Source organism: Ochotona princeps, chromosome 2 (genome assembly GCF_030435755.1).
Source record: "Ochotona princeps isolate mOchPri1 chromosome 2, mOchPri1.hap1, whole genome shotgun sequence".
In the NCBI taxonomy this organism is placed as follows: domain Eukaryota; kingdom Metazoa; phylum Chordata; class Mammalia; order Lagomorpha; family Ochotonidae; genus Ochotona; species Ochotona princeps.
Genome location: NC_080833.1, coordinates 108,377,022 through 108,404,704, shown reverse-complemented (window position 1 = coordinate 108,404,704; position 27,683 = coordinate 108,377,022). Strand labels below are relative to the sequence as shown.

The following is a 27,683-nucleotide window of genomic DNA, read 5'->3' as shown; positions in this document are numbered from 1 at the left end:
ATGAGTGCTGGAGTCCTGGCTGCTCCACTTCCCATCCAGCTTCCTGCTTGTGACCTGGACATCCACAAAGGATGACCCAAGGGTTTAGACCCTGTACCCGAATGGGAGACCGGAAAGAAACTCCTGACTCCTGGCTCCTGGCTTTGGATCAGCTCAGCTCTGGCCTTTGTAGCCGTTTGGGGGAGTGAACCAGAGGCTGGAAGATCTTTCTCTCTCTCTGTCTCCCCCTCTTTAATTCTGCTTTTTAAATAAATGAATACATTTACAAAAATAAATTCAGGTGCTTGCTTCTGCAGCACATAGACTAAATTTGGAATGATACAGAAAAGATTAGCATGGCCTCTGCTCAAGAGTGATATGCAAATTCGTGCAGCTTTCCATATTTTTTTCAAAATTATAAACAAACAATAAACATAATTTCAGAGCTGTCCTTATGCAGGCCTCTCTCAAGGGATGACAGAACCTGCTTTCGCAGTCTGTGACCTCTTCTCAAACCTCTTCCAGACTTCAGCATGCCGTGCGCAGGCCTCCACTGCCCACTTGCTCTCTGACCCTTAGCCATCCTGGGCAGGCCTGCCCCAAGTGTCATAGGAGGGGACGGCTGAGGAATTCAGGAAGCCAGGCCACATAATGCAAAAGTGCCTGTGCTGCAGTTTTGCTCTTCAGGTTCCACTGGACATTCAAAGGAGAACCCGAAGCAGAGCAATCCCTAAAAACCTCAGGGAAACGTTGCAAGCTGGCTCTATGCCCGGGACTAATTCCAAAAGACAGGGTCAAGGTCTGTCTGTGGCCCTTCCCTGGGGTGCAGGGAACGCCAGTAGCAGCCCTGGAAGCTGCAGCCACAGAGCTCTCCGGTATAGTCTTTCCGTATTCTTTGTAGCTTTGTTTCTCCCTGGACCCTCACTTCCTGCCGCTCCTCTGGTGTTTCCCGCCAGCCCAGCAGGTGCCGGGAAGAAAGCCACCAACCTTCCCCCACTGTACCCTGCACCAGCACATCCTGCACATACAGGATAGAGGCATCCTGCTTGCGCGCTCTCGTGCACAACAACCCCGTGGACCCTTGGCCACCGCCTTGGGGCAGAAGTGCTGCCTTTCCCTTACTAGGGGTGTGCATCACACATGACAGGGGCTGGGGACAGCGGGCCGGCTGTGAGCAGGCCGAAGAGAGCTGGCTGTCCTCCCCACCTGCTGCTCATGCCTGAGTGCACCTATGCATCCACGCCTCCTCATCAAGGTATGGAGCCCATACATGTCCCTGCTGTGCCCTCCCAGGGATGACACAGGGTCCCCAGGCCTGCTCTCTAGCTCCTGTAGTTCTCCCTGCCCTAGGGGGGCTCCCCCATTCTCCGTCCAAACACTACTCACCTTAAGGAAAAAAAATGAGCCCCGGCACCGTGGCATAGATAGGGTAAGTCTTAGCCATCATCCCATATAGGCACAGAGTTCGGATCCCAGCGGCTCCACTTCTCGTCCTGTGGATAAGCCGATGTAAAATCTCTCCCTGTCTGTCCTCTCTGTACCTCTACTTTTCAAATAAAATAAATAAATGGAGGACTTATATATATCTTCCATCCCATCCTCTGAATCATTTTCCAAATACCCTGTCCAGCTGACACTGGGCTAGGCTGCAGCCAGGATCCCCAAATTCATCCCCTGGGGATGGCAGGCACCCAGCTGCTCCAGCCTCCCGGTAGTAGGGGGCAGCAGGGAGCTGGAATCAGTCAGGACTCAAGCCCATGTATTGGGGCTAGAGAGGCCCACTTCCCAAGAGGTGTGGGAACCCCTGTTCTAAAATGCCTGGCCCCAAGCCACTCACTTCCTACAAGCAGACACCTCTTCATTTTTGTGTGTGTGTTTTGTTTTGTTTTTTAAATAAGCCCTTGGCCCTGAGAGATGTTTGGGAAATGCCTCCCTCTCACAGCTAACAGAGATGAGAGAGATGAGGGCTGCACCTTCCCAGCTGGTGTTGAGCAGGACAGCTCCTGGCAAGCTGGCATGGGGAAACTTCCAGGGAGGTCAGGGTCTCTCCCTGGAGTGGGGACCACCTCTTGCCAGGTGTAGCACTGAAGTCTTTCACGTCACCTCTCTTGAAGATCCTCCACCCGATGATTCACTCCCCAAGTGAGCCGCAACGGCCGGTGCTGCATCCCCCATGTGGGTGCAGGATTCCAAAGCACCGGGCCGTCCTCGACTGCTTTCCCAGGCCACAGGCAAGGAGCTGAATGGGAAGCAGAGCTGCCGGGACTAGAACCGGCGAACACATGGGATCCCGGCGCGTCCAAGGCGAGGACTTCAGCCACCAGGCCACGCCGCCAGGCCCAGCTCCCCCAGCTTGTTTTAACAGGGCGGAGCTTCTACCTGTGGCACCAGCATCCTATATAGGTGCTGATTCAAGTCCTGGCTGCTCTACGTCCAGTCCAGCTCCCTGCTAATGTGCCCACAAAAGCAGTGGAAGACGGTTCAAGTGCTTGGGCCCCTGCACCCAGGTTGGACACCCAGAAGAAGCTCTTGGCTCTTGGTTTCAGCCTGGCCCAGTCTCAGCTGTTGCGGCCATCTGGGGAGTAAACTTAGCTAATGCAAGACCTCTTTCCTTCTTTCTCTGTAACTCTGTCTTTCCAATAAAAGAACAGGGCCAAGAAGGAGAGTTCACCCCCAGGGCTGGTGGAGGGAGTCTCTCAGCGGCTGGTGTTCCGAGAGCAGTGGTCCTGGGACCACTTAGCATCCCCCTGCCTTTTACTCCAGGAGCTGCCAGCATGCTGCACCGCACCTCCCCCCAACCATCATTCTCTGACAGAGCCCTTTGGGTTGAGGAAATTCTGTTTTGGCTCCCAATCTAAAGGGCCTGTCTTTGGAGGCACAGGTATGGCTGCTGTGACCCTGCCTGCATCATCCTCGGTGGGAAGTCACAACTCAGGACACAGCTGTTTCATCATTTCTGGCAAGGAGGCAGAACCATCTGCTGTGGATAGGGAAGGAGAGAAATGAGGAACGGCACTAAAGGACAGGAGTGAGGAAGTGACCAGAGCTTGTCAGTTTTGCAAAGCTGTGCTGAGCAGGGAAACCCTGCAGTGTGCAGCCTCTTGACCCTCCCACGGCACATGGCTCACCCCAGACGGACAGTGGGCTGACTCGGCACTGGAGTGAGTGCCCTGGGCAGAGCAAGCAGCATGAGGCTTGGGCTGGGAGCAAAGCTCACCAGAGAAGTGTCCAGGGCAGCGCTGTGAGGACCAGCGTAAGGTGGCAGAATGGAAGATGTGGATGGCCACACACACACAACAGAGGCGGAGACAGTCCTGGCCACATGGCAGGAAGTGGGTGATTTGTAGTGTAGCATTATAGTGAGGAGAGGTGCAGGCCCTCAGAAAGGAGGTCAAAGATGAAGCCAATGTGGTGGGGTAGTAGGCTAATTCCGCACCTGTGGTACTGGCATCCTGTATGGCATCAGTTTGAATCCTAGCTCCTTGCTCACAGCCTGGGAAAGCAGCAGAGGATGGCTCAAGTCCTTGGGATCATGAACCCATGTGGGACACCTGGAAGAAGTTCCTGGCTCCCTGCTTTAGATCAACTGAGCCCAGGCCGTTGTGGCCCTTTGGGGGGTGAGCCAGCAGATGGAAGACATCTCTCTGTCGTGTCTTTCTCTCAGTAACTCAAGTAAAATAAATACATTTTTAAAAAAAGGTGTGGGGCTCGGCAGCGTGGCCTAGTGGCTAAGGTCCTCGCCTTGATCCCATATGGCTGCTGGTTCTAATCCCAGCAGCTCCACTTCCTCTCTCTCTCTCCTCCTCTCAGTACATCTGACTTGGTAATAAAAATAAAATAAATCTTTAAAAAAAAAAAAAAAAGGTGGGGGGGGGAGGCCAAGGAAGGACAAACCTGGGACATCAGGTAGGCTTGGCACACACAGAGAGGAGGCCCAGGACCACGGCGACAGTTGGGTGGGTGCCTGAGTTCTCAGTGAGGACTCCATGGGAAGGAATTTGGTCAGGTGATGGCTGTAGCAGAGAAAGGGAGAACCTGGAAAATCCCAGCCAAGACTCTAAGGAGACGGAACAAATGTAAATACAGGCATAGAAGAAATGTCTGGAAGCAGAGAGGTGGCTCTGCACCTGAGGTACAGGTGAGCCCCAGACAGCTCAGAACGGGGGGCATGGCAGCCCAGCCTGGGGCAGCTGGCAGCCTGGGCTGTACAAGGGTCTGCTGTTGGGGAGAGCTCCAGGCTGGCGTGTACTGCAAACCCTCCTCTCGGCTGGCCCTAGATCAAGCTGTGTGCCCCTGGATCTTCTCTTGCAGCCTTCTCTCTCAGCCTACAGCCTCCCTGCAGGCTGTAGAGGGAGGGAAGAAAGGGAAGGGTTGTCCTGACTGGTTGGAGGAATGAAGAGAGGACAGCTGGAGGTCATGAGTGTTGAACTTGATCCCCAGCAGCCTAGCTCTGCTTGGACCCTGGGCCTCACTCCTCTCCCTCCCTAGAGGAGGCACACATCTGACCCACCTCATCTACAATTCCTACAATCCTGGTAAGACTTAACAGCTCTTTGACGTGAAGCTGAGGTTGGTGGCATGAGACAGGCTGGAGGGGACAGCTGAATGAGGGGGAATGAGGCCTCTGTCCTAATCATTCAGCCACGGAGATACAGGTGCCTCTGCTCTGCCTCCCCGCGCCGCCCTTGCCCCGCATCCCACTTCAGCTGAACCCGGCTCTGGGAAGGGCGCACCCAAGACTCCCATCTCCCCGCCTTGCCCAGGTCTACCCCGAATCCCCGCAGACTGTCTCGACTTTCTAACCACCAGTCTCACTGAAACACCAGAAAAGAGACCAGTTACGCACTTCTCAGAAATTCGAATTTTATAAAAAGGTATTTTCTCTCTTATATTCATAAAATGATATAATTTTTGCAAGTATAGAAATGTGTCATAAATTATACAGAATGTTCCTTAATTACAGCTCAATGCAACTTGGTACTTTCCTCCCTCCCTAAAAACCGAGAGAGAACCAAAAAAATAATAATATATATAATTGTATATATATATATTTATATAATATAGACAAACCAAATATGAAAAAAAATTTTCCTCTTTGGTATAAAAATCACTCTCACCTTGAGAGACACACAAACAGACATGATACTGGGTTTGTAAACTGTGGCCATAGGGACTGCCTGCTCAAGGCTTCCCCTTGCATCCCCCACCCGTCCACCCCACCTCCAGTTCCCTGGGGTGCCTCCACTAAATGTTGACATCCCATCACACCCAGCGCCACAGCATCTCAGGAAGGGATTCTTCCCGGGGCTGATTAGGTAGCAACAAACTTGCAAACAGCTACTTTGGGGGACAGCTTCACAGGGGTGGACAAGGGAGAGAAGACAGGCTAGGACAAGGTTCCCACTGAGTCCTGCTCAGACCAGGCCAGGCCCCAAGCAGGGAGTAGGATGGCCTGAGCCACCCAGCCCACCTCTGCCGGACACTGGGCCATGACAGGTAGGAGGAACAGAGACCAGGGTCTTCTCCTTTCCAGGCCCACCTCAGGAGGCTGGCGTGGAGATTCAAGAAAAGTGCCAGGCGAGGAGGGAGTAGGGAAGTCAGTGGGAGTCTGCTAAGGAACTAGGGTCTAGATTTAAAATGAAAGAAAAACGATTTCCTGCGACTAAATTTCAGACCCAGTTTTAGCTAAGACCAATGGTGCTACCTTCCCAGGCTCCAGCCCAGTGCCAGCAGGACTTGAGTCCAGGAATGTGTGTGTGTGCACGCGTGCGTGGGGGGGAGGGGTAAACACCCTCTTTTCTACCCTCCCCATATCCCTGGCTGACAGGCACCCCCTCCCACATGAGCTCCTGTGCCTCAGGGCAGCACCAGCTGCTGGAGGGCCACCTGTGAAGTATGGCTCCTCCCAGACCACTCCACCAGGTTGCGGCATCCCAGCATGTGCCTGCTTCCTGTTCCCACCAGAGTTAAGACATCCATCACGACATAAAAGTCACACAAAGGCTTCCTCCACCTGCTAAATAAGACCAAACTGGATACAAACACAAATCAAGGAGAGACGCACACATGCAAGGAGTCCCTAAGGGCCCCAGCAGGTCTCTGTGGCTTCCTGGCGTGATACATTCTTATGCAATTAAGGAAAAGGGCACTAGGGCCCCTATGGGGAGCAGGAGTAAAAAAATAGGGAGGTGAGGTCCCCCTGCAGGCTCCTAGGCAGGCTGAGGGCAGACCGTTCTCTCAGTTTTTGCTTGGTTTTGGTTCCACATCAGAGCCCTCGGCCTCAGCCCCCGCTTTGCTCTCCGGACCCACTCCCCTTACCTCCTTCATCAGCAGGAGGGGCCTCAGCCAGGGGATGGATGCCCAGCAGCTGGGGAGCCCGGCAGCACAGTCTACCAGGGTAGGCAAGGAGCGAGGACCAGCAGTTCTGAGCCATTGTCCCCTTGGTGACCAGCCAGCCCTGAGTGATCTGGTCACCAACTCGGGGCATCTCGGTCCTGGCCTTTACCCCTTGAGGGGCTTGTCAGTCCCACTGCTGGGGCTGCTGGCACTGTCGCTCTTCTTCCTGCGCAGGCTCTCGATCCAGCTGGAGCTGGAACGGGTGGTAAAGCTGGACAGCGCGAGGGAGCTGAGCCGCATGTTCTTGCCGGACATGATGAGCTCCCCGAAGCCCTCCTGGTGGGAGAAGGCGTAACCAGAGCGCCGGGACCCTGTGCGGCCAACCCGCCGCATGCAGCGGTGCTGAGCCTTCTGCTTCTTCCTTACCAGCTGAGTGTAGCGAACCTGGAGGAGGGGACGTAAGAGGGGACGCGTGGTGGAGTCAGGGGGACACCACCATGGAGGAGGGAGCCAGAGTCTTCAGGATCGACTGGCCACCCAAGAAGGACAGACGCATTGGGCAGTCACACAACCCCAAACAGTGGCCTGCACATCCACGCAAGAGGCCTTGCACGACCTCCGGAGTGGGCAGCCTGGCTTCTCACCGTGTCGGAGAGATCCGGCTTCAGGTTGAGCCTGAGGAAACGGAAGGCGACCACAGGCATGATGCAGACGACGGTGGTGAGCACAATGGTCAGCCACACTGTGGGCTGCGCCAGCGTGTTCTGGGCGTTTCCTGGGTGGAGGGAGGAGTTGGGGGCTTCAGGAGTCAGGAAGCAGACAGAAGGGCCGCCTCCTGACTTCCCCATTCCTATTTCTGGCAGCTCCACTTCTCAAAACCCCAGCCACCTCTGGCTTCCTTCTCACCGGCCCTCTAACTGGCTTGTCTCCAGGCCTGACTGGTTCTAAACTCCTGGCCACCAACTCCAGACAGCCTTCCATCTGACATCTCTGCAGGATATCCAACAGGCATCTCAAATCCCACATGCCTAACTGAATACTTCCTCCACCCCAAATCCACTGTCTTTCAGCTCAGGAAATGCTATCACTCACTCAAGCTGCTCCCAGAGAAAACTGGGCTTTTTTTCCCCTTTAATCTAAAGGTTTACTGTATTTGATACGCAGAATTACAGGTGAGGAGGCGGGGAAGACTTCTTCCATCCAAAGGGCCATAATGACGGGCTGTGCCACGCTGAAACCAGGAGCCTGGAGTAGTTTTAGTCTCTCATTGAGTGCAGGGGCCCAGGGGCCCAGGGGTCCAGGGGCCCAGGGACTTGGACTCTCCTCTACTGTTTTTCCAGGCAGATTAATGGGAAGCTGGGCTGAAAGTACAGCAGCGATGATGTGACCAGCTGCTTAACCGACTACACTACAACACCAGCCTCCTGATCTACCTTTCTGTATCCCTCCATGTTCAAAATATCAATGGACTCCCACCACTCTTCTCAGTATTCCAGGCCTTTCTCATCTGCTTACTGTTATAGCCTCCTAACTGGGCACTCTATTTCCACCTTTGTCCCATACACTTTATTATCCACAATACAGTTGAAATTGCCCTTTAAAACATCAATTAATAGGGCCAGCACAGTGGTTCAGCAGTAAAACTGGCACTTGTGGAGTTAGTTATCTCATATGGGCACTGGTTTGAGCCTCAGCTGCTCCACTTCCCATCCAGCTCCCTGCTGTGGCCTGGGAAAGCAGCAGAGGACAGCCCAAAGCCTTGGGACCCTGCACCCGTGTGGGAGACCCAGAAGAGGCTCTGGGCTCCTGGCTTCAGCTGGCCCAGTCCAGATTGTTGTGGCCATTTGGGGAGTCAATCAGTGGACAGAAGATCTCTTTCTCAACTTTCAAATAAAGAAATACATCTTTAAAAACAAAAACAACAATGAAAAAAACCACTAACATAAACACCTCCCTGATTAAAATTCAGAGTCCTTACTCTGCCCTGTAAGGACATAAGTGGTCCGGCCCGAATCTCAGCACACCTCCGCCTCGCTTGCTCCTCTGTATCCTGGGACCACATCGTTTGCTTCTTTTTGCCCTTTATTCAGGTTTCTCTATACTAACGCACCCTTCTCCACAGGCTCTTTGCTGATGACCATCCATCTGTGCCCTGCCTGATGGTTTGCACAGGACTTGCTAGTTCCAGACATAGCTATCTGTTTACTTGCGGGTTATCTGTCTCACATACCAATCAGACACAGTAAGCACTCTGCCTGCTCTGCAGCCTCCTGACCCTATGCTATCTAGGCGATGGTGACAACTGGTTAACTGCTGACACAGTGTTCACTGGCTGCATGAGCAAATGCCAGCCCCTCCATGCCACCTTTCACAGCCCCTCGGGCACAAGTGCCGAACAGCCTTATGCTCCACGATGACTGAAGCTTCCATCACTGTCAGCTTCACTTCCTACAGCACTCCTTTGATGCTGTTCCCTTTGTCTCCAATAGTTACACACTGATGGCCTATCATTCTGAGACTTCAGGTCTCCCCTTTAAGCCTGCCTCCTACCCTTCCCTCCCAGGGGTCCTCGCCCCACCTTGGCCAGTGCCCTATCCAGTCCCCAGACACAGTCCTGGCCCCATCATGCCAGCCACTACTCCTAGGAGGTGGGTTATCCCTGATCACAACACCTACCGCCCTTGCCTTTCCATGACCCAACAGACTGTTCTCCACTTGCTTGGGACAGGATCTGGGTCTGACACACCTTATGATCCCCACGGCACCCCACAGAGGCCCTGATGCATACAAAGTACTAGGTAAGTGGCCATGATACGCAGGCTGGCTGACACCTTCCTGGCCCCACAATGGCTGTGATTAATTCTCAGCAAGATGGGAACTTACCTACAAACCGGAACTGGTTTGGGAACATGTCAAAGAGCCCATTGCTGTGCATGGCAAAGAGGATGGCAAAGTAGACAGCGAGGCTTCCCCAGATGAAGAAGTGATTGATAGCTGTCCAGTAGCCGGTATCCAGTCCAATCTGCAAACAGGATTTCTCATGGGCGGGAGTGCCCCTCCAGACTCCTCCTCCCTTTGAAAAGCAGAAGCGCAGAGCCCAGAGCAGCTCCAGGGAGCACAGGCTCATGCCTGCCCAAGGAGACAACTGTCATGAAGGCCTCATACCTGCACACTGACCACGATGACCAGCGACGTGGCCACAGTGACTGCAAAAGACTGGTAGTCGGCCAGTTGAGTTCCGTCATCCCGCGTGGCCTCAGCAAACACCCCATAGGGGATGAAGAACATGAGCACGGAGGTGTAGATGCCCTGGGCGATGCAGATGAAGAACTCCCGCTTGTTGAAGAGCAGGTTCAGCTGACCTGGCTCGTACAGCTTGGGGTACTCCATGCTCCGCTGCTCGGGGACATCCTGGGAGGGGAGGGCCATGCAGCATGGGCAGCCTTAGAGCTGTCGCTGTGACTCATGACTGTCATGGACCTACCCTCTCCCTGGCTGCCTCCCCTCCAAAGCCTTTGACAGCAAGAAGCAACCTTAAGCCCTAGCTCTCAATCAAATGGTAGCCCAGGGGAGTTACAGGTCAGCTGCAGCTGAGTGGAAGAAGCAGCCACTCCCTCTGCCGCTGAAAGAACTGGCTGCCCAGTGCTACAGGCAGCAAGCCCAATGGTCATACAAGCACCACCCACATGACTCTCCAGAGCCATGTCCTCCCTCCCCACTGGACCACCAAACTCCCCCATACCTGATCAAAGACCCCCATAGCCAGGACTGGGAGGGAGGTGTACACAATGTTATACAGGGTGATGAAATACTGGTCATATACGGTCTGCAAGAGACAAAGAGAGCAATGGGCATGCATCCTCCCTCCTCCACCGCACCTCAGCTAGGAAGACAGTTTCGTGACATATAGGGAGTCAGAGGGAACTCTGGGACACTCCCCTAACTTCCACCACAACACTTCTTCAACTCACACCACGGCACTAGCTAGGCCGTGGCCGACAGATTAAAAAAGAGGGTGGATACAACAGCCCTCAAGGAGTTTCTAGACAAGCAGCACCACGGACATGGAACGTTCCCTACCTGAGCTGAGAAGCCACAGAAGAAGCCAAACCAGAAGTGGACCATGGTGAAAGCGAAGTTCTTATAGAAGAAGTAGCAGAGGAACTTGCACATACGCAGGTAGGACCAGCGCCCATGCACCAGCAGGAGGCGCTGCAGGAACTTGAACTGGGAGAAGGAGTAATCGGAGGCTAGAACAGCCTGGATCCCTTCCTGCCCACTGATGCCTACACCAATGTGAGCCGCTGCAGAAGAAAGAGATGACAAGGAGGTGAAGATGGCCACCCTGCAGATTCCAAGTTACGGCTCTCTCCACCGTCACTGTTCCTTGGCCCTGAGCCCTCAGTGGGCCCCTGCCTGCCCTCCTGTCCAGCCACATCTGCACAGCCCTCACTCACTTTTGATCATGCTGACATCGTTGGCTCCATCCCCAATGGCAAGCGTCACAGCCTTCTTGTACTTCTTAACCAGCTCTACCACCTGGGCCTTCTGCAGGGGTGTCACCCGGCAGCAGATAACAGCTTTGCAGGCACATGCTGTCTCCAGGAACTCCAGCTCCATGTCTGCCTCCAGTGCGTGGGCCTGGAACACAGAGACCCGAGGAAGCCACCATCTTCCCAGGAGACAGCTGCAGTCTCAGCTCTTCTCAGTCCCCTTAAAGTCCACAGCTTGCTTCTGAAGCCAAGAAAACTGACAAGACAACACACAGAAGCTCTAGGGATTTGAGTGTTCTCTGGAAAGACACTGTCCAGCAGTGGCGGGAGACGCTTACCAGGCTGTGACCATTGATGACCAGGGCGTACTCGCCAGCCACAGCTTCCAGGACGGAGGTGAGCTTGGAAGAAGACAGTTTTTCCTGGTAGGTGAAGCCATTGCCTGCAGCACGGGATGAGTCCATCATCTTCTCCCGGGCTTTCCTGAGGTGGGAATGGAATAGTAGCCATCTTCCAAAACAGCAGCAGGGATTTCAGTACAAATACATACTTCAACAGTAGCCAGGAACCCCTGCCCAGCCCTGGGGAGAGTGGGGAGGGAGGGTGGCACACAGCACTGCCTCCCACTCAGCCACTCGCTCACCTGAGCTCCTCCCGCACCTCCAGGACGGTGTGGCCCGTGACGATGAACACCTCCGTCATGTCGTCTGTCAGCATCTTGCAGGAATAGCCAATGTTCACAGCCGTCTCTACCAAGAAAGAACGCAGGAGCTACAGAGAGGCCCTGGACAAGGTTAGCACGGCCCGGACTTAATGGGAACATCCCACAGGGCTGGCGTCCACAGACCGTCTCCGCCCCGCTGGGCTCTCACCTTGTTTGTCTCCGGTCAGAACCCAAATCTTGATGTTGGCAAGTGTCAGGAGAGCGATGGTTTCAGGAACTCCCTGCTGAAGCTTGTCCTCAATGGCCGTTGCACCTAGCAGCTACAAACACCACAAGAGTCCTGGCACAGGAGGGGCATGCTGGGGCCCCTTCTGCCCACCCTCCGCCCTCAGCAGCCCGTACCATCATGTCACTCTCGACCTCCTCGTAGACACTAGCCAGCCTGTCCTCCCGGCTGTCCTGTGCCAGGCTGGCCTGGAGCCGTCTCTCAGCCCACTCTTCATAGTACTCTTCATCCAGATCCTTATAGGCCAGTACCAGGGTCCGCAGTCCTTCCCCCGCGTACTCCTGGAGGCAGAATCAGGAGAAATACGCCTGAGTCAGCCCCAGAGCTCATGTACAGCATGAACATGATGAATGTCCATAGCATATTTTAGGTCCTCTTCATACACACAGACACACAGACATACACACACACACAGGTCACTATGTGATGCATTCATCTGCATGACTATAGCAATCACTGACCATACCTATATCAAATGTCATGTTGTTTATAGACTGTCAGACAAACCTGAAAGACAAAGCCATGTCCACCCTGGCCCCCAGCACCTCTCCCCCCACCTACATTCAGGTGGTCAGCAGTGGTGTTGAGCAGCTCCTGGGTGGAGTGGTGGAGTCTTTCCAGCAGGATGGTGTCAGCCCCTTTGCAGTAGAGTCGGATCTTCCCCTCCGGGTTCCGCACTGTGAGTGGGATAAAGGCAGAGGGTCACAGGTGAAGATTCCCCAACCTAAATACACCAAGGCTCAGCCAGCAGGCCTTCCTCACCCAGTCCGGGCCTGCGTGCAGCCTCCAGCCCGGCCTCACCTATGACTGACATCCGCTTGCGGATGTTGTTGAAGTCCAGGATGGCCAGCAGCTGGTAGGTGATGGCCGTGCCCAGCTCGTGGACGGTGATTGTTTTAGGGGTGCGAGAGCGGAACACGAAGCCAAAGTTTCTGGCTGCAGTGACCAAGGCCCCCTCGTCTGGGGACTGGGCTTTGTAGTACAGCTCTCCTAGGTGGGGAGGAAGACCATATGTGGCATAAAGGGAACCCTCTTAGCCACATGCCCCATTCCATCGCAGAGTGGAGCACAGCACGAGTCAGAGAAGGAGAGAGTGGGCTGGTCCTATACCCACCTTCACTCTTTTCCTCTGACATGACAGTGTGACACAGAGAAAGGAGGCGGAAGAACTCATGTGTGTGAGGGTCTCCCATCTTGACAGCCTCCAAAAGGCTGGGGTCCCAAAATAAGAACTTCTTGTCAGCAAGAGGATTGAAGGAGAAGTCAACAGGCCCAGGCCTCTGAAACAGGCAAGAAGGCTCTCAGGCAAGGCTGGACTGCCAAGCTGCCCTCCAGTAAAGGGGCCATCACTGCCACTGCCCACCTCCTGCCCCCGCCAGCTGCAGGAGGATGGACCAACATCTTAGCCACTGCAGACTTCCAAATTCCCATGTCTGCCACCAATTCTTCCTTAAAACACCAGATCTCAGGCCCAGCGCAATGGCCTAGCAGCTAAAGTCCTCGCTTTGAACATGCCAGGATCCCAGGTGGGCACCGGTTCTAATCCCAGCAGCTCCACTTCCCATCCAGCTCCCTGCTTGTGGCCTGGGAAAACAGTCGAGGAAGGCCCAATGCTTTGGGACCCTGCACCTGTGTGGGAGACCTGGAGGAAGTTCCTGGCTCCTGGCACTGGATCGGCGCAGCACTGGCTGTTGTGGTCACTTGGGGAGTGAATCATTGGATGGAAGATCTTCCTCTCTATCTCTCCTCTCTGTATATCTGACTTTGTAATACAAACAAATCTTAAAAAAAAAAAAAAAATGAATCTTCAAGTAGCTTCCGTGACTCCCCAGACAGCATGGCACTCCTAGTGCCAACTGCCTCTGACCAGGCACAGAGTAGTATGCTGAGCTGGCTTGCAGGGGAAATTACAGAGATGGGCCCTTACCTCCCCCAGTTCCGCCTTGTGTCCCAGGACATCAAACACGTCACCTACACACAGCCAGGACAGAAGAAGCCAGGTCAGAGCTGGAGGTCTCTACAGCAGCAGGGAAAAGCAACCTACTGCAGAATCCCCCTACAGGCACCTGGAACCCTCAACCCACCCCAACTGCCAAGCGGATGTCACCCACACGCGCACTGCTGACCTGGGAGACAGGAGGCACAGGCGCCCCAGATCTAGAGCCCTGGTCACAACAGGCTCATAGTGCCCACCGCCCAGTGGTTCCTCCTCAGTTCTCTACCTGTCACCTTTCAGGCCTACTCAGCAGACCAAGCCTTACATACTGACCACAAGTTAGGTTAGTAGAGAAAGCATTTCAGAGGGACTCACAGTGTCCAACAGTCAGACCCCACACACCCTGCCCCGAGTCAGCCCAGCAGCTCAGCCCCAAGGCCACTGCAAAGACCACAGTCACATTCCAGACTCACGAGGCCCCTGAGCAGCCGCCGAGGGAGAGTCTAGCACTCCTCCTGGACGGCCAGAGTGCGACCCGGCCGGGGGCACACAAGCCAGTGTCTTGGGCTTCACTTTAGGCACTCAAGGAGCTCCCCGATTGCCTGGGGCTGAGAGCAGGGCAGGGGTTCTTGGGATCTGCTTCCTGATGTGGGACACAGAATGAACCCCTTAGGCATAAGGCTGTCAGGCAGCTCTGAGATGCCCAGCTCACATACCTCGCTTTCCTCCCCCAATGGCCGAGGACCTACCGTAGCTGCGGCCATTGATGGAGCACTTGTTGAAGACCATGATGTTCTGCGTGAGGGTGCCCGTCTTGTCAGAGAAGATGTACTCCACTTGGCCCAGCTCTTCATTCAAGGTGGTGGTGCGAGCTTCCGCCGGTGTCCGCTTCTTCATGCAGAACATCTTCTTATCCCAGTTGATGAAGTAGCTATGGCCCAGGCGGATGACTTCCACACTGCACAGGGGACAGAAGGTGACACTTGGGGCAGGAAAGGGAGGGGGGCCCCACCCCCATGAGCCTGCACTTGCAGGCCCTCTGCCTGGGGGAGCAACGAGAACGGAGAAGACACCTGGGCTCAGGAACCTGGGTGGGAAAGGGTGGAGCCGGCCCAGGCAAAGCTACTCCCTGTCCCGCCCCTCCGGACGCTCTCCAGACAAGGAGGTGCAGAGGGCCTGGGCAGGTAGGACACACAGCACAGGCAGAGGAGGAGAAGGGACTGCAGACAAGGCGCTCCACCAGTTCTTACCTCAGCACTAATTAATACAGAAACCATGCAGAGAAAAACAAGAGAAAGCGCGAGGGGAAGGGAGAGGAAAAAAAGAGAGAGAGAAAGAAATAATGAGGGTGATGTGCATGCCACATCCACGCAGAGGCCCCTCAGAGAGCAGCACACGCAGCAGGTGTGGAAGCCAGCCCCCACTGCCTCCACGCGGGCCTGGCTCCCCACCCTGGCCCCGCAGTCTGTGCTGTGAGCTGGCATGTGGGCAAAGCTGGATGGCCAACTCCAGGGAGCAGGGGGCCCAGACAATCCTGGGGAACTGTAGAAAGGGTGTTCAAATGTTCATGGAAAACAGATCATAAAAAAATCATGCATGGCTTTCAAAAAGACTTTGCACCCAAATAATCTTACCTTTTAATTCCATTTCCCATGAACTTTTTAAGCACCCTTTGAGACAGTTTATAATACCCTGACATTTTATTTCATTTTTTTTAAATGTTTATTTAGTGGCCAGCCCATTGGTGTAATAGGTTAAACCTCCGCTTGCTGCACCAGCATCCCATACGGGTGCCAGTTTGCATTCCAGCTGTTTCATTTTCAACCAAGCTCATTGCTAATGTGCCTGGGAAAGCAGTAGAAGCTGGACCAAGCCCTTGGGCTCCTGCACCCACGTGGGAGGATCTGGACAAAGCACCTTGCACCTGGCTTCAACTGGCCCAGCTCTGGCCATTGCAGCCATTTGGGGAATGAACCAGAGAATAAAAGAGCTCTCTGTCTCACCTTACCTCTTTGTAAAACTGCCTTCCAAATATAATTAAATAAATCTTAAATTTTTTTTTTTTAATTTAGAAAGAATTACAGAAAGAGAGGCACAGAGAGAGAGTGAGAGAGACACAGAGAAAGACAGCTTCCACTGGCTGGTTCACTCCCCAGATGGCTACAACGGTGAAGACTAGGGAAGACCAACACAGGAGCCAGAAGCTTCTTCCAGGTCTCTCCCATGTGAGTGACAGGGGTCTGAACACTTGAGCAGGTTCCACAGCATTGGCCCCAGTACTTTTCTAACATCTCATACCCTCTCCTCTGCCACTCACTGCCCCTGGGATATGGACTGCCCCCATTTCTAGCAAAGGCCCTGTGTTTACTGTGGACAAACAGGGCCACACCTGGAACCCTGCTCTAACCTGACTGAGACTGTGTGGATGCTACTGTCAGGCAATGTGAGCCCATAATCCTTTCCCCACATAACTTATTAGTCCGCCCCCTCCCACATACTGTAACCTAATAGGACTTAGAAAACTTTCTCAGGACGCTAGCAAGGGATTTGAGTGAACTGAGATACAAAATGTGGACAGCAAAGCCCAAGGATGACAAAAGAAGTAGGAGCCTGCACCTAACAAAGCATTTCAGTAGTGATGAACTAGCAATGCGCCAATAATGACGAGTATGTGCCACTCAATAACTGAAAGGAAATTTAACCTTGTTCACATGTTTTCTAATTCAGTACCTTACATTCTCCAGAAGGGGCAAAAGTATCACTGCTCTTACTTTACGTGAGAAGATACATTACATTGATGGGGCCCCGAGTGACTGTGGATCTGCCTCAGGTGACGGCTCATGGGTGGGCAAGACTAAAACAAGACACTCTGGACCCTCCTCTCTTACACTGAGAGCCCACACTGCACACTCCCAGCTCACAAATGCTCATCTTCTGCTGTCACCAGCACTAAGGTTCAGGGGCTAGGTGGGAGGACTCAGAATTCTTTGGGACATCTGTGTGAATAAAGACGAACCACAGGGAGAGCTGGGAAAACCTCCATAAAGCGTTTCCTTAAAAAATGTCCACTGGCTGGGGCTGCTAGTGTGGCACAGGAATTCACGTCACTGCTTGCGACAGCCTTGCATAGCTGGAGTGCCTGTTTACGCTTGAGCTCTTCCACTTCTGCTGTAGCTGCCTGCTAAGGTACCACAGAAGGCAGCAGAAGATGGCCTGGGGAGTGGCTCCCTGCCACTCATGTGGGAGACCAGGATGGACTTCCTGACTCCTGGTTTTAGCCTGGCCCAGACCTTGCTGTTGCAGATACGTAGGGATAAACCAGCGGACAAAAAACATGTGTGTGTGTCTATCATGCTGGTCTTTAAAATAGATAAATTGGGGGCCAGCGCAATGGCCTAGTGGCTAAAGTCCTCGCCTTGAATGCCAGGGATCCCATATGGGTGCCGGTTCTGGTCCTGGCAGCCCCACTTCCTATCCAACTCCTCTGACTTGGCAATAAAAATAAATAAATCTTTTAAATATAAAATAAAATAAAACAAGGATGCATGGCGTGTGCAAGGCGAGGACTGTAGCCCCTAGGCTATTGAAACAGGCCCAAATTATGTATTTTATTTTTTTTTAAAGATTTATTCTACTTTTATTGGGAAGGCGGAAATACAGAGAGGAGAGACAAAGAGGAAGATCTTCTGTCTGATGATTCACTCCCCAAGTGGCCGCAACAGCTGGAGCTGAGCCAATCCGAAGCCAGGAGCCAGGAGACTCTTTCGGATCTCCCACACGGGTACAAGGTCCCAAAGCATTGGGTCATCCTCAACTGCTTTCCCAGGCCACAAGCAGGGAGCTGGACGGGAAGCGGGGCTGCCGGGGTTAGAACCGGTACCCATATGGGATCCTGGCACATGCAAGGTGAGGACCTTAACCACTACGCCATCGTGCCGGGCCCTTATTTTATTTTTAAAATATTTATGTATTTTTATTGCAAAGTCAAATATACAGAGAGGAGGAGAGACAGAGGGGAAGATCTTCCATCCAATGATTCACTCCCCAAGTGACCGTAATGGCCGGTGCTGAGCCAATCTGAAGCCAGGAGCCAGGAACCTCCTCCAGGTCTCCCACGCGGGTGCAGGGTCCCGAGGCTTTGGGCTGTCCTTGACTGCTTTCCCAGGCTACAAGCATGGAGCTGGATAGGAAGTGGAGCTGCCAGGATTAGAACCGGCGCCCATATGCGATCCCGGCGCATTCAAGGTGAGGACTTAAGCTGCCAAGCCACGCCGCCAAGCCCAAGATTCTAGGATCCTACTGCTGTTGAGAATCAGAGGGGTGTTGGGAGAAATACTCATATTAGTCTCAGAGAGATGGAATTTGAGGCCATAATCTTGCCTTGCGCACGCCAGGATCCCATATGGGCACTGGTTCGTATCCCAGTGGCCCCACTTCCCATCCAGCCCTGCTTGTGGCCTGGGAAAGCAGAAGTGGATGGCCCAAAGCTTTGAGACCCTGCACCCACGTGGGAGACCCTGAAGAGGCTCCAGGCTCCTGGCTTTGGATTGGCTCAGTTCTGCCCATTTTGACCACTTGGGGAGTAAATCAGCAATGGAAGATCTTTTTCTTGTTCTCTCTTCTCTGTATATCTGACTTTCCAATAAAAATAAAATAAATCTTTAAAAAATACATAAGCCAATCTGTAAAATAATAAGAGGCTACAGCCTATGGGATTGTACCATAAAATTAAAACTAAAATAGAAGAGAAAAAAAAACAGAGGCTACCTTACAGTAAGTGCATGGCAGTAAGCAGGCAGCTTTCCCAAAGATTCAAGATTCTCCAAAGAGGAGTAAACTTAGTTTCCCAATTTCCTCTCTTGCAGCTCCTCACTCATGGCCCATGCTCCTGCCCAATTGTTCCTAAGCCATCCCTCATCACCATACCTTCATTCCCAGCATTCTGTCCAGCTCTACCTGTCCCCTACAAGCCAGCACTCAACACCCAGGGCAACTGCAGCCTCTGTAGACACAATGTCCCTGAAGAACCGCACACAGGAGCAATGAGATGTTATCCCTACCCACACCCAATCACTGGTCTATTGCTTTGAAGGCAGAGGTCACCTGACACATCTCGGTGATCCCTGGTGACACATGGAAGACTAAAGAATGACTGCTACAGTACTTGTTCCTATTTCATGACAAGCTCCTAGGGGGAAGGAGACCCCTGCGTCTCCATGGACACCATGGCTTCCAGTACACTTGTCCGCACGCACGCATGCGCAAAGGCTGGGTACGTGATAAACATGTGCTGTGAATAAACAAATACAGTTTTCTCTCTGATACAATCTAAAAGTGCCAGGAAACTGGGCTAAAAACTTTGTTGTATGCACAAAGATAAACAGATAACATAAAACGTTCACAGTACAGAGAGAGGAGGACCCCAAGGTCCTTCTCCAGGATTTCAGCTTCAGAGGAAAGTTTACCAAGGGACCACCTGGACTCCTCAGAGAGGCCCCAGGGAAGAGGAAGCACATACCTGACATAGAGTGAGATGGGCACGACGGTGTTGAGGATGATGATGTAGGACCAGAAGGAGAGGAAGCCAGAGAAAAAGGCACTGTCCACCGCCTCATCCCACGGCAGGTAGACCTGGAAGCGCGTCCCGACCTCATGCTCCCAGATGGCATTGCCAATGGCAAGGATCACCCCCATGCAGACCAGGAATCCAAAAATCTGGAGAAGAATGAGAACAGAGGCTTAGCTGACACCTAGCAGACCGGCAAGCAAGCGCGTCCTCAAGGCAGTCACTCCTCATGTCCTGGGCTCTTAAAACTCAGGCACCTTTAACCTGGCAGCAGGCGCCCCCGAGACAACTCAGAACTAGTGACAACAGCGTCACGCGCACCACTCACAACTATGTGGCCTTCTCTCTCCAGGCTTTCACATCTGTAGCGTGGAGAAAGTCAAACAGTTGTGCAGCTGTCAGCTGAGCACCCGTGAACTCCCAGAAATCTCCTGAGGTGGCAGGAGTTGGGTGAGCCACTACCAACACGCTGACGAAGCTTACTGCAAAACACACACTCTCCTGGGCTAAGTCTCAACATGCCAAACAAAACCTCAAGGTGCGGAAGCAGTCCACATCTCAGATTGGCTGTCCCCTTCTCAAACATTTCAGTGCAGGAGGCTGCATCAGAAGAGCCAGAATCCCATCCCAGGTATTCTACTATGGAATGCAGGCAGTCCATGAAATGTGGCAGCTTAACTACAGTGTCAGATCTCTGCCTCGACCATAGCTTCATGAATGCAGGCTTCTTCATTAGTTAGCAATCATCCAGGGTCTGGCATCTGGTGCAACAGTTTAAACACTCTTGGGATGCCAACATGTCAGAGTGCCTGCTCCAAGGTAAGGCTCTGCTTCCTGCCTATGCATACCCCGGGAGGGCAGCAGAAGAGGGCTCATGCGGAAGACTCAGACTGGGTTCTTGGCTCCTAGCTTTGTCCTGGCCTGGTTCTGGCTGTTGGAGACATTTGGGAAATGAACTAACGGAGCTAAAAATTCTTTGACTCTTAATATGTCAAGTAAGAAATCAAAAATAGGGCCCGGTGGCGTGGCCTAGCGGCTAAAGTCCTCGCCTTGAAAGCCCCGGGATCCCATATGGGCGCCGGTTCTAATCCCGGCAGCTCCACTTCCCATCCAGCTCCTTGCTTGTGGCCTGGGAAAGCAGTCGAGGACAGCCCAAAGCTTTGGGACCCTGCACCCGCGTGGGAGACCCGGAAGAGGTTCCTGGTTCCCGGCTTCGGATCGGCGCGCATCGGCCCGTTGCGGCTCACTTGGGGAGTGAATCATCGGACGGAAGGTCTTCCTCTCTGTCTCTCCTACTCTGTATATCTGACTTTGTAATAAAACTAATAAATCTTTAAAAAAAAAAAAAGAAATCAAAAATAAATAAGACAGTATGTGATCTTTTACAAATGCTAGGTCTTGACAACTGAAAGAACAATGTTGAGGCCACTACATGATCCCTGACTTCTATTTCCAAACCTGCCTCTATTCTCCAGGCTCTGAAACCTAAGGACCACTAGGGGGCAACATGAGCTTTAGCCAGCTAAACAGCCTCTTGCCCAAACCTTTTAAAGCAAGGGCTGAGACAGCGCCTCAAGAGACCGGCCTCAGCCTTGGCATGCTGGCCCACAGGGGACAGGATGCAGGCAGTGGGGGAAAAGGAAGGAAAGCAGAGCCCAACAGGGAGCTCAGATTTCTAGCTGAACAAGAGAAGGATTCAGGAATCGCCATAAACCAAAAAAAAAAAAAAAAAAAAAAAAGGTTTCTTTTGGGATCCTTCCTTCTTACAAGTTGGGGGCAAAGACCCTGCTTGCTAACCATCCTCCAAATAAATGACAAGTTTTCTTTTCATTCCCTCTCCCATCTCATGAAGGCCTCCTTGTCCTGGCAAAAGCCAACAGCAGGTCACATGCTGCACTAAATCATCATCATAACTAGCGTCCAGAGAAGGGATGATTTGTTAGCTTCTTTAAGCGGTTGATTCACACACATTCCTAAGGTTTTTAAAATAACATCTTCTGAGTCTGAAAGGAGCCTGAAATCAATACTGCCTTTGAACAGCTCACCTACCAGAGGTTCCAGAGCCAAACCTTAAGCCCAACTGCTAGCTGAGAAGAGAGGGGGTGCCTAGGGCACCACCTGGGCAGAGCCCTCGGAGGGCCGGGAACCACACAGGAGAGGCCTACCCACAGCACCAGGGTATTCATTAGGCGGTCAATACTTGTTCTCTTGAACTTTGTCCTGCCACTGTTCTGCATCAGTTTAGTGTCTGGACCTGGAAGAGAATGGGGAAGGGCTGTAAAAGCTGAAAGAACACATCTGCCCCAGGGCTCTGCCCGGCTCCCCTGACCACAGGACACCAGTCCAGCATGGACATGCCAGCCGGACATGCACGAGGCCTGTGCTCGGGGCTGGAGAAGCTCTTGCTGATGGAATCTCCTCACTGTCCACGCCTAAGGGAGGGCTGGGCTGCCGACTCACCTGCGAAGATGACCAGGCCGAAGCACCACTCGGTGTTGCGCAGCACACAGCCCCGCAGCAGCATATTTTGGTTGCTCAGGGGGAGCTTGCTCTCCTTCCAGTAGAGGGTGCCGCGGAACTTGTCCAGCTTGTTGTTGGGGGGTTCACAGATCACTTCGCCTGAGTTCAACACAACAGTGCCACCGGTCAGGGTCTAGTCTAGGCTTAACCTCAGACAGCCCAAGAGAGAGAACAGAGACCTGTGCCATCCACCCATGTGCACAGAAGTGTGGACAGGCCAACTTTTCAAAAAAAAGAGGATGAGGCAGCATGAATATACAAAGTGCAAATATCTGGGACCAGCACTTGACACATTAAGCCACTGCCTACAATGCCAGAATACCACATGGACACCAGCTTGAGTTCCAGCTGTTGCCCTTCAAATCCAGCTATTACTGTGCCAGGGACAGCAGTGGAAGATGGCCCAACTGTTTGGGTCCCCTCACCCACATGAGAGACCAGAAGAAGCTTCAGGCTCCTGGCTTCAGATCAGCTCAGCTCTAGCCACTACAGCCATTTGGGGAGTGAGGCAGCAGATGAAAGCTCTCTCTCTCTCTCTTTGTTGCTCTAACTCTGCCCTTGAAATAAAAAATATATATCTTAAAAAAAAATAAGTACAAACCTCCTTGGACCCAATAACCCCACTCTCGGGATTCTATTTTACAGTCATAATAGTTTGGGTTTTATCAAAAGGTTGTTTGAACTGCGAAAGACTAAACACAATTCAATGGTCACTGAACACATTATGCAACATCAAGGTAATAAAATGTAGCTATTACAAAGGGCTGGTTAAATATCTTCATACAGTAGACACAGGTAGGATTCCCTTTTATTTACATAAATATATGTAAATGAATGGATGCACACATATCTGTAAGTTAAAGTGGCTGCCAAGGAAGGATCGGTGGACAAAAGACATTATTAGCTTCTCCTGCATTCTGTATAGCTAATCTTGGATTTAAGAAGGACACATCATTATTCTGAGCTAATAAGCAAAATAAATAGGCTGAATCTCTCTCAACATGCCCAGCAAGAGAGCATCTTTTGGTATGAAATTCCCTTAAAATGACTGTCAGAGGCAAGCGGCGGACACCTGGTAAACACACAAAGTCCATAATCACAACAACAAGACACAGCATGATTTACACCACAGAACCCACCACCCCTCCTGAAGACTGCTTCTCCGAGATTACTCACCATCAAATTTGGCAAGCTTACTGATGTCACTGAGTTCCGAGGTGACCGGAATTGCCTGACGCACTTTCATGTTGGTCTCTCTGGAAGGACAGTATGCCTGAGTCCTGGCTCTCTCCTCATCCCCCTCTACCTCGGGGTGCCTGACTGGGGGAACCACAGCTGAGCCTAAAATGCTGTGGGGTGGGGGTGGGGAGGTGGGGAGGTGGAGCAGGAGAGCAGTGTGAGCTTTCTTCCCATTCAGAGCCTTTCTTACTCTAAGCTCTCCAGAAGGCACAGAGTCCTGGGAATTCTTTCAAAAAACAATCTTTTTACCCTGAAGGAGGCAGCTGGAGAGCCCTGAGCCTTGCACACGTCGCTTACCCATCGAGTTCTGCCGTCTCGATGTAGCACAGCCCGTGCGGCTCACTGCTGGAGAGCAGGAGGAGATCCGCCTATGGAGAGAACCCAGTGAGAAGCCCCAGAGCACACCTCCTCTAAGGCTCCTCAGTTAGCTTAGCTCCAAGGGCACCAGCACCCAGTCCCCAGCATATTAACGTGGCACAGAAGTCTCCCTACTCATGAAAGCTTCCCTTTTTGGTGGAACTCAGTCAACTGCGACTCATGCCTTTCTGCCAAAGAGGAGGAGGAGGCCCCACAGGAATGCAGGGAGGGGCACCTGGTCCCTTACCGCCACAAACTGGTTATTTTCTAGCTTGATAATATCCCCCACACGGACATTCATCCACTGCTCTTGCTGAAGGCTGAGGTGAGGAGACAGGGAAGAGACCATCAGTAGGCAGAGAGGTTCTTGGGGGTCCCTGTTCCTCCCCAGAGCCCCGGGCTCCAGCAGGCACTCACATTCCATTGATCAGCACCTGAGACTGACGGTTATTCACTTGGTTATCACTCTTGTGGCGAAACTGAAAAGAGAACCGAGACACATAAGGCACCTTCTCCTGCTCCAAGGGAACTGGATGCTCGGGCAAGTCCAGCACATGCTGGGTGATCCCGTGTACGGACCTGTTCACCCACTAGCTCTCTCCCTAACGTCCCCTCTTCCCATCCTCCACCAGACAGCAAGGATCTGCTGCAGTGGGCAAGGGATCCCGGTCACCAGGGCATCCTGCCGGGTGAAGGTGGCTCTGAGGCAAGGAGGGAGGCAGGGGCGCGTGATGGGGAGGAAGACTCACATAGTCATCAGTGGCGTCTTTCACAGCTGTGATGGTGAGGACAAGAACCAAAGGCACTATGGTGGTGAACCAGGACAGGGAGGAGATCTGTGGGATCAACTGCAAAGAGCAAAGAGAAGCAGGCCCCTGAGGCGCCAGCCCATTCCCTCCTGCCCCTAAAAGCTTCCTCTTCCCAGGCTTGGCTTGGCTTTCAGAGTAGCCAAGGATCTACCACAGGTCACTCACCTGCAAAATGAGAAGGAACAGGAAGTAAGTGTTGGCAACTTCCTGGAACTGCTCAAAGAGGTTGACGGGCAGGAACGTAAGAATATTGTACTTGGAGGTTTTGATGCAGTTACTCTAGGGTAGTGGGAAAGAAGATAATGAGGCCACCTCCAGGGTCAGGCACTGTGGAACAGCAAACCACCGCCCGAGATGCCTGCATCCCATCTGAGTGTCAGCGTGAGTCCCTGTAGGTCCACTTCCAATCCAGCTCCCTGCTAACACGCCTGGGAAGGCGGCAGATGACAGCACAAGTGTTCCAATCCCTGCCGCCCACGTGGGAGACCAGGATGGAGTTACTGGCTGCTGGCTTCAGTCTGACCCAGCCCTAGCTGTTGCAGACATTTGGGAGTGAGCCAGCAGATAGAGGATCCATGTCTGTCTCTCCCTCTCTATATCACTCTGCCTTGCAAATAAATAAATATTTTTAAAGAAATAAGGCAGCCTTCAACCTCAATCTCAAACCATTCTGAGGCTGCCCCTCCTCTACACTTCCTAAAGACTCTGTCCCCACAGTCAGCAACTTTAAATAGGGGAGGGGAAAGAGGAGAAGAGAAGGGAGGATCATGGGGTCAACACCTCCTGCCTCACTGTCTGCTGAAGGCAGGAAAAAAGTGTGTGCAACAGCAGAAGTCAGCCACAAGATGCCCCTCCCGGAGCCGGCCTTCTGATCCTCAACCCCAAGCCACTATGTCCTGGCCCTTAGTCACTTACCGCATACTGGAATTTCTCATTGTATTCTCGGTCATTAGCCCGCGCCCTCCTTTCTTCTTCTGCAACATAATGATACTGCCATCAGCAGGAGCAAACTGAGGCCAGGACCACCCTGTGGCAAGCCTACCCCCACTTCATGGGGGTTCGTAAGCACAACAGTTCTCTACAGAGTCTAGCTTCAAAGAGCATGCACTGCATCTGCAGTGTCCTTAACTTCTCTCTAGTTCACTTCTCCCACAGCCCAGCCACACAGCCGTCACAGAGCAGGACGTGCTCTTTCTTACCACCACTCATTGGGGGTCCCCCACTGCATGCACTCAGCTCCTCTCCCCCACCTCTCAGGAGCAGCCCTGGCTCTGACAGTCCCTCGTTGGGGGTCCCCCACTGCGTGCCCGAAGCAGCCCTGGCTCTGACAGTCCCTCGTTGGGGGTCTCCCACTGAATGCCCGAAGCAGCCCTGGCTCTGACAGTCCCTCGTTGGGGGTCCCCCACTGCGTGCCTGAAGCAGCCCTGGCTCTGACAGTCCCATCCCCTTCTGCTGCCACTGTTATGCATCTGTCCTCACAATTAAGGAAGGGTGGCCAAAAACAAAGCCTGCAACCACCTAGAGACCACTGCACACCCAGCTGCCGGACTGCCCTCCCTCTGCTGTGGTGGGGAGAAGGGGAGGCGGATGGCAGGTCACAGGGTCACTGTGCCCTGGAGCTGCTCTGCGGCAGCTTCCCTGCCCACGTGCAGTCCCCCTACCGGAGCCTCTGCTGGTCACATGTTCCCAGCAACAGCTTCTGACTGGCCCACAATGACATCACCTTATTTTAAAGCTCATCTTCAAGTAGGAGACTGGGGGGTGGGGGGTGAGGGTGGGGGTCAGGGATATCGGTCATGCATCCAAAGGCAGAGGTAGAAGAGGGAAGAACGAAATGGAATCCAAACACTTGCTTCTGCACACCCGTTCTGAAACTGCTCATCTGTTACACCGTAACATCTATTTCACTCCATCCATCCCGAACCTACACAGCCTCTAGAAGGCAGCTGCCAAGTTCAGGTCCCAGAACAAGGCGGGTGAGGGGAGGGGAGAATCTCTAAGAAGGGCTCCCCAAACATCTCCCCCAGGGGTCACCTCTAGCTCTAGGGGCAAGCACAGTTTTAAACCTGTCCCAGAGCCCAGGGCAGCATTCCAAGGTCCTTCAGGCACACCGACACCCCAACGCCAGACCCCTGCAGCGCACACTGCAGTAACCTGACCCCAGGCCACCCGGGCATGCCGGCCACTCAAGCTACAGTATTCCCACAAACTTCTTCAGAGGGCTCCCCGCCCCCCACTCCCTGCAGGCTGAGCCCCTGCGCAATCACCAAGCATCATCAAAGCAAGAAGGCAGGGAAGGACTGCACCTTTCAGAGCCAGGCTCTCTAGGTCTGCAAAGAGGCTAGAGGAAGGTTAGGGGAACTGGAGGGGAGAGCTGCTAGGCACAGACTCCGGTTACCTGTCCCCCAGCAGGGCTTCTTTCGGCTCCAAGAGGGAGGCGCCCCCGCCCGGGCCCACTTCTCGGGAATCTCCTTGGGGACCGTCATGATCTCAGCTTGAATGGGGGAGGGCAGCCTGTCTGCCTGCCCTTTGCCTCAGCGGTGCCGATGGGGCGGGCCCCCGGGGAGCTGCAGTAGCTGTGGCTGCTCAGAGGGGAGCCCCGGCCAGCGGGCACGCGCGCCCCACACAGCCCGGGCCATGCTCACAGGCGCCCGCGCCCGGGGACTCCTCGAGCTGAGCGGCGCAGCTGCCGCCGGTGCCTGCCGCCCCCACGCCCCCCCAGGAGGTGCACGCTGAGTGGCCGCGCGCTCGGGAGGGGAGGCGGTGCTCACGCCCCACGCTCCGCCCCAGCCCGCTCCCGGGCTGCGGGGCAGCCACGCGCCAGCGCACCGCGTAGGCGAGAAGCAGTGCGTGAGCCCCGCCTTCCCTCCTGAGCCCCCCCCGCCCCAGCAGGGCCACTGCGGGCCAGGACTGCTGGCGGCATTGGGAGACAAACGCTCTCATCCCTTCAACCCCACCTGCAGGAAAACCAACAGGACCAGAGGGGACCAGGATATAGACAGAGGCCACGATCGGACCGAGAAAGCAAGCTGACACAGCTTCCCAGCTCAGAGAATGGGAGCTGCAGGTGCCCCAAGATAGAGGAGATAGAGGAGGCGACTGAGGTGAGAACCCAGTTCAGCGATCAAGTGAGAGGTTCCCCAGGGATGGGCAGGGGTTTCAGTGTCTCTCCGACCCTTCCACTTGTCCGCTTCCCTTTGCCGCAGCCACAGACACCCACTCCCTATGGTCTCAGTGATCCCCCTCCTCGCCTGCCTTACCTGGGGGGCGCTTTTTTGTACACAGTGCCATCTCACCCAGCAAGATCCCAGCAATCCCATGGGAGACCCTGCAAGAAGGACACACATCATGAGGTCAGGAAGCTAAGGGGACTCTCCATTCTCACAGCAGACCCCTTCTTAAGGCCCTCTGCATCTGCAGCTCTGTCCCTGCCCCACCAGCACCTGTTCTCTTAAAGGGCCTGATGGGTCCCAGGGAGAGAAGTGGAGTCTTCAGCAC

The 27,683-nt window shown here is 53.6% G+C and overlaps 1 protein-coding gene and 1 non-coding gene across 2 annotated transcripts; one reads left to right on the top strand and one right to left on the bottom strand.

Annotated features, from left to right (window-relative positions):
• The first annotated feature begins 280 nt into the window (after positions 1-280).
• LOC118758669 (U6 spliceosomal RNA) lies at positions 281-387 on the top strand. The gene has a single exon (XR_004995770.2). It is a non-coding gene; the product is annotated as a U6 spliceosomal RNA (small nuclear RNA).
• Positions 388-6,226: 5,839 nt separating this feature from the next.
• On the bottom strand, positions 6,227-26,964 carry ATP8B2 (ATPase phospholipid transporting 8B2). Its single transcript, XM_058660349.1, has 27 exons — positions 26,584-26,964; positions 25,101-25,159; positions 24,351-24,464; positions 24,126-24,224; positions 23,794-23,855; positions 23,624-23,696; positions 23,317-23,387; positions 22,957-23,036; positions 21,721-21,879; positions 21,426-21,514; positions 19,213-19,409; positions 14,444-14,652; positions 13,686-13,729; positions 12,873-13,038; positions 12,560-12,748; positions 12,320-12,435; positions 11,875-12,039; positions 11,681-11,792; positions 11,457-11,557; positions 11,147-11,296; positions 10,773-10,956; positions 10,396-10,619; positions 10,058-10,141; positions 9,481-9,726; positions 9,199-9,337; positions 6,960-7,090; positions 6,227-6,759 (listed from the first exon to the last, which is right to left on the bottom strand). Exons 1-27 carry the CDS (start codon positions 26,669-26,671, stop codon positions 6,481-6,483), a joined length of 3,630 nt encoding a protein of 1,209 aa, XP_058516332.1. The 5' UTR covers positions 26,672-26,964; the 3' UTR covers positions 6,227-6,480.
• Positions 26,965-27,683: the final 719 nt, after the last annotated feature.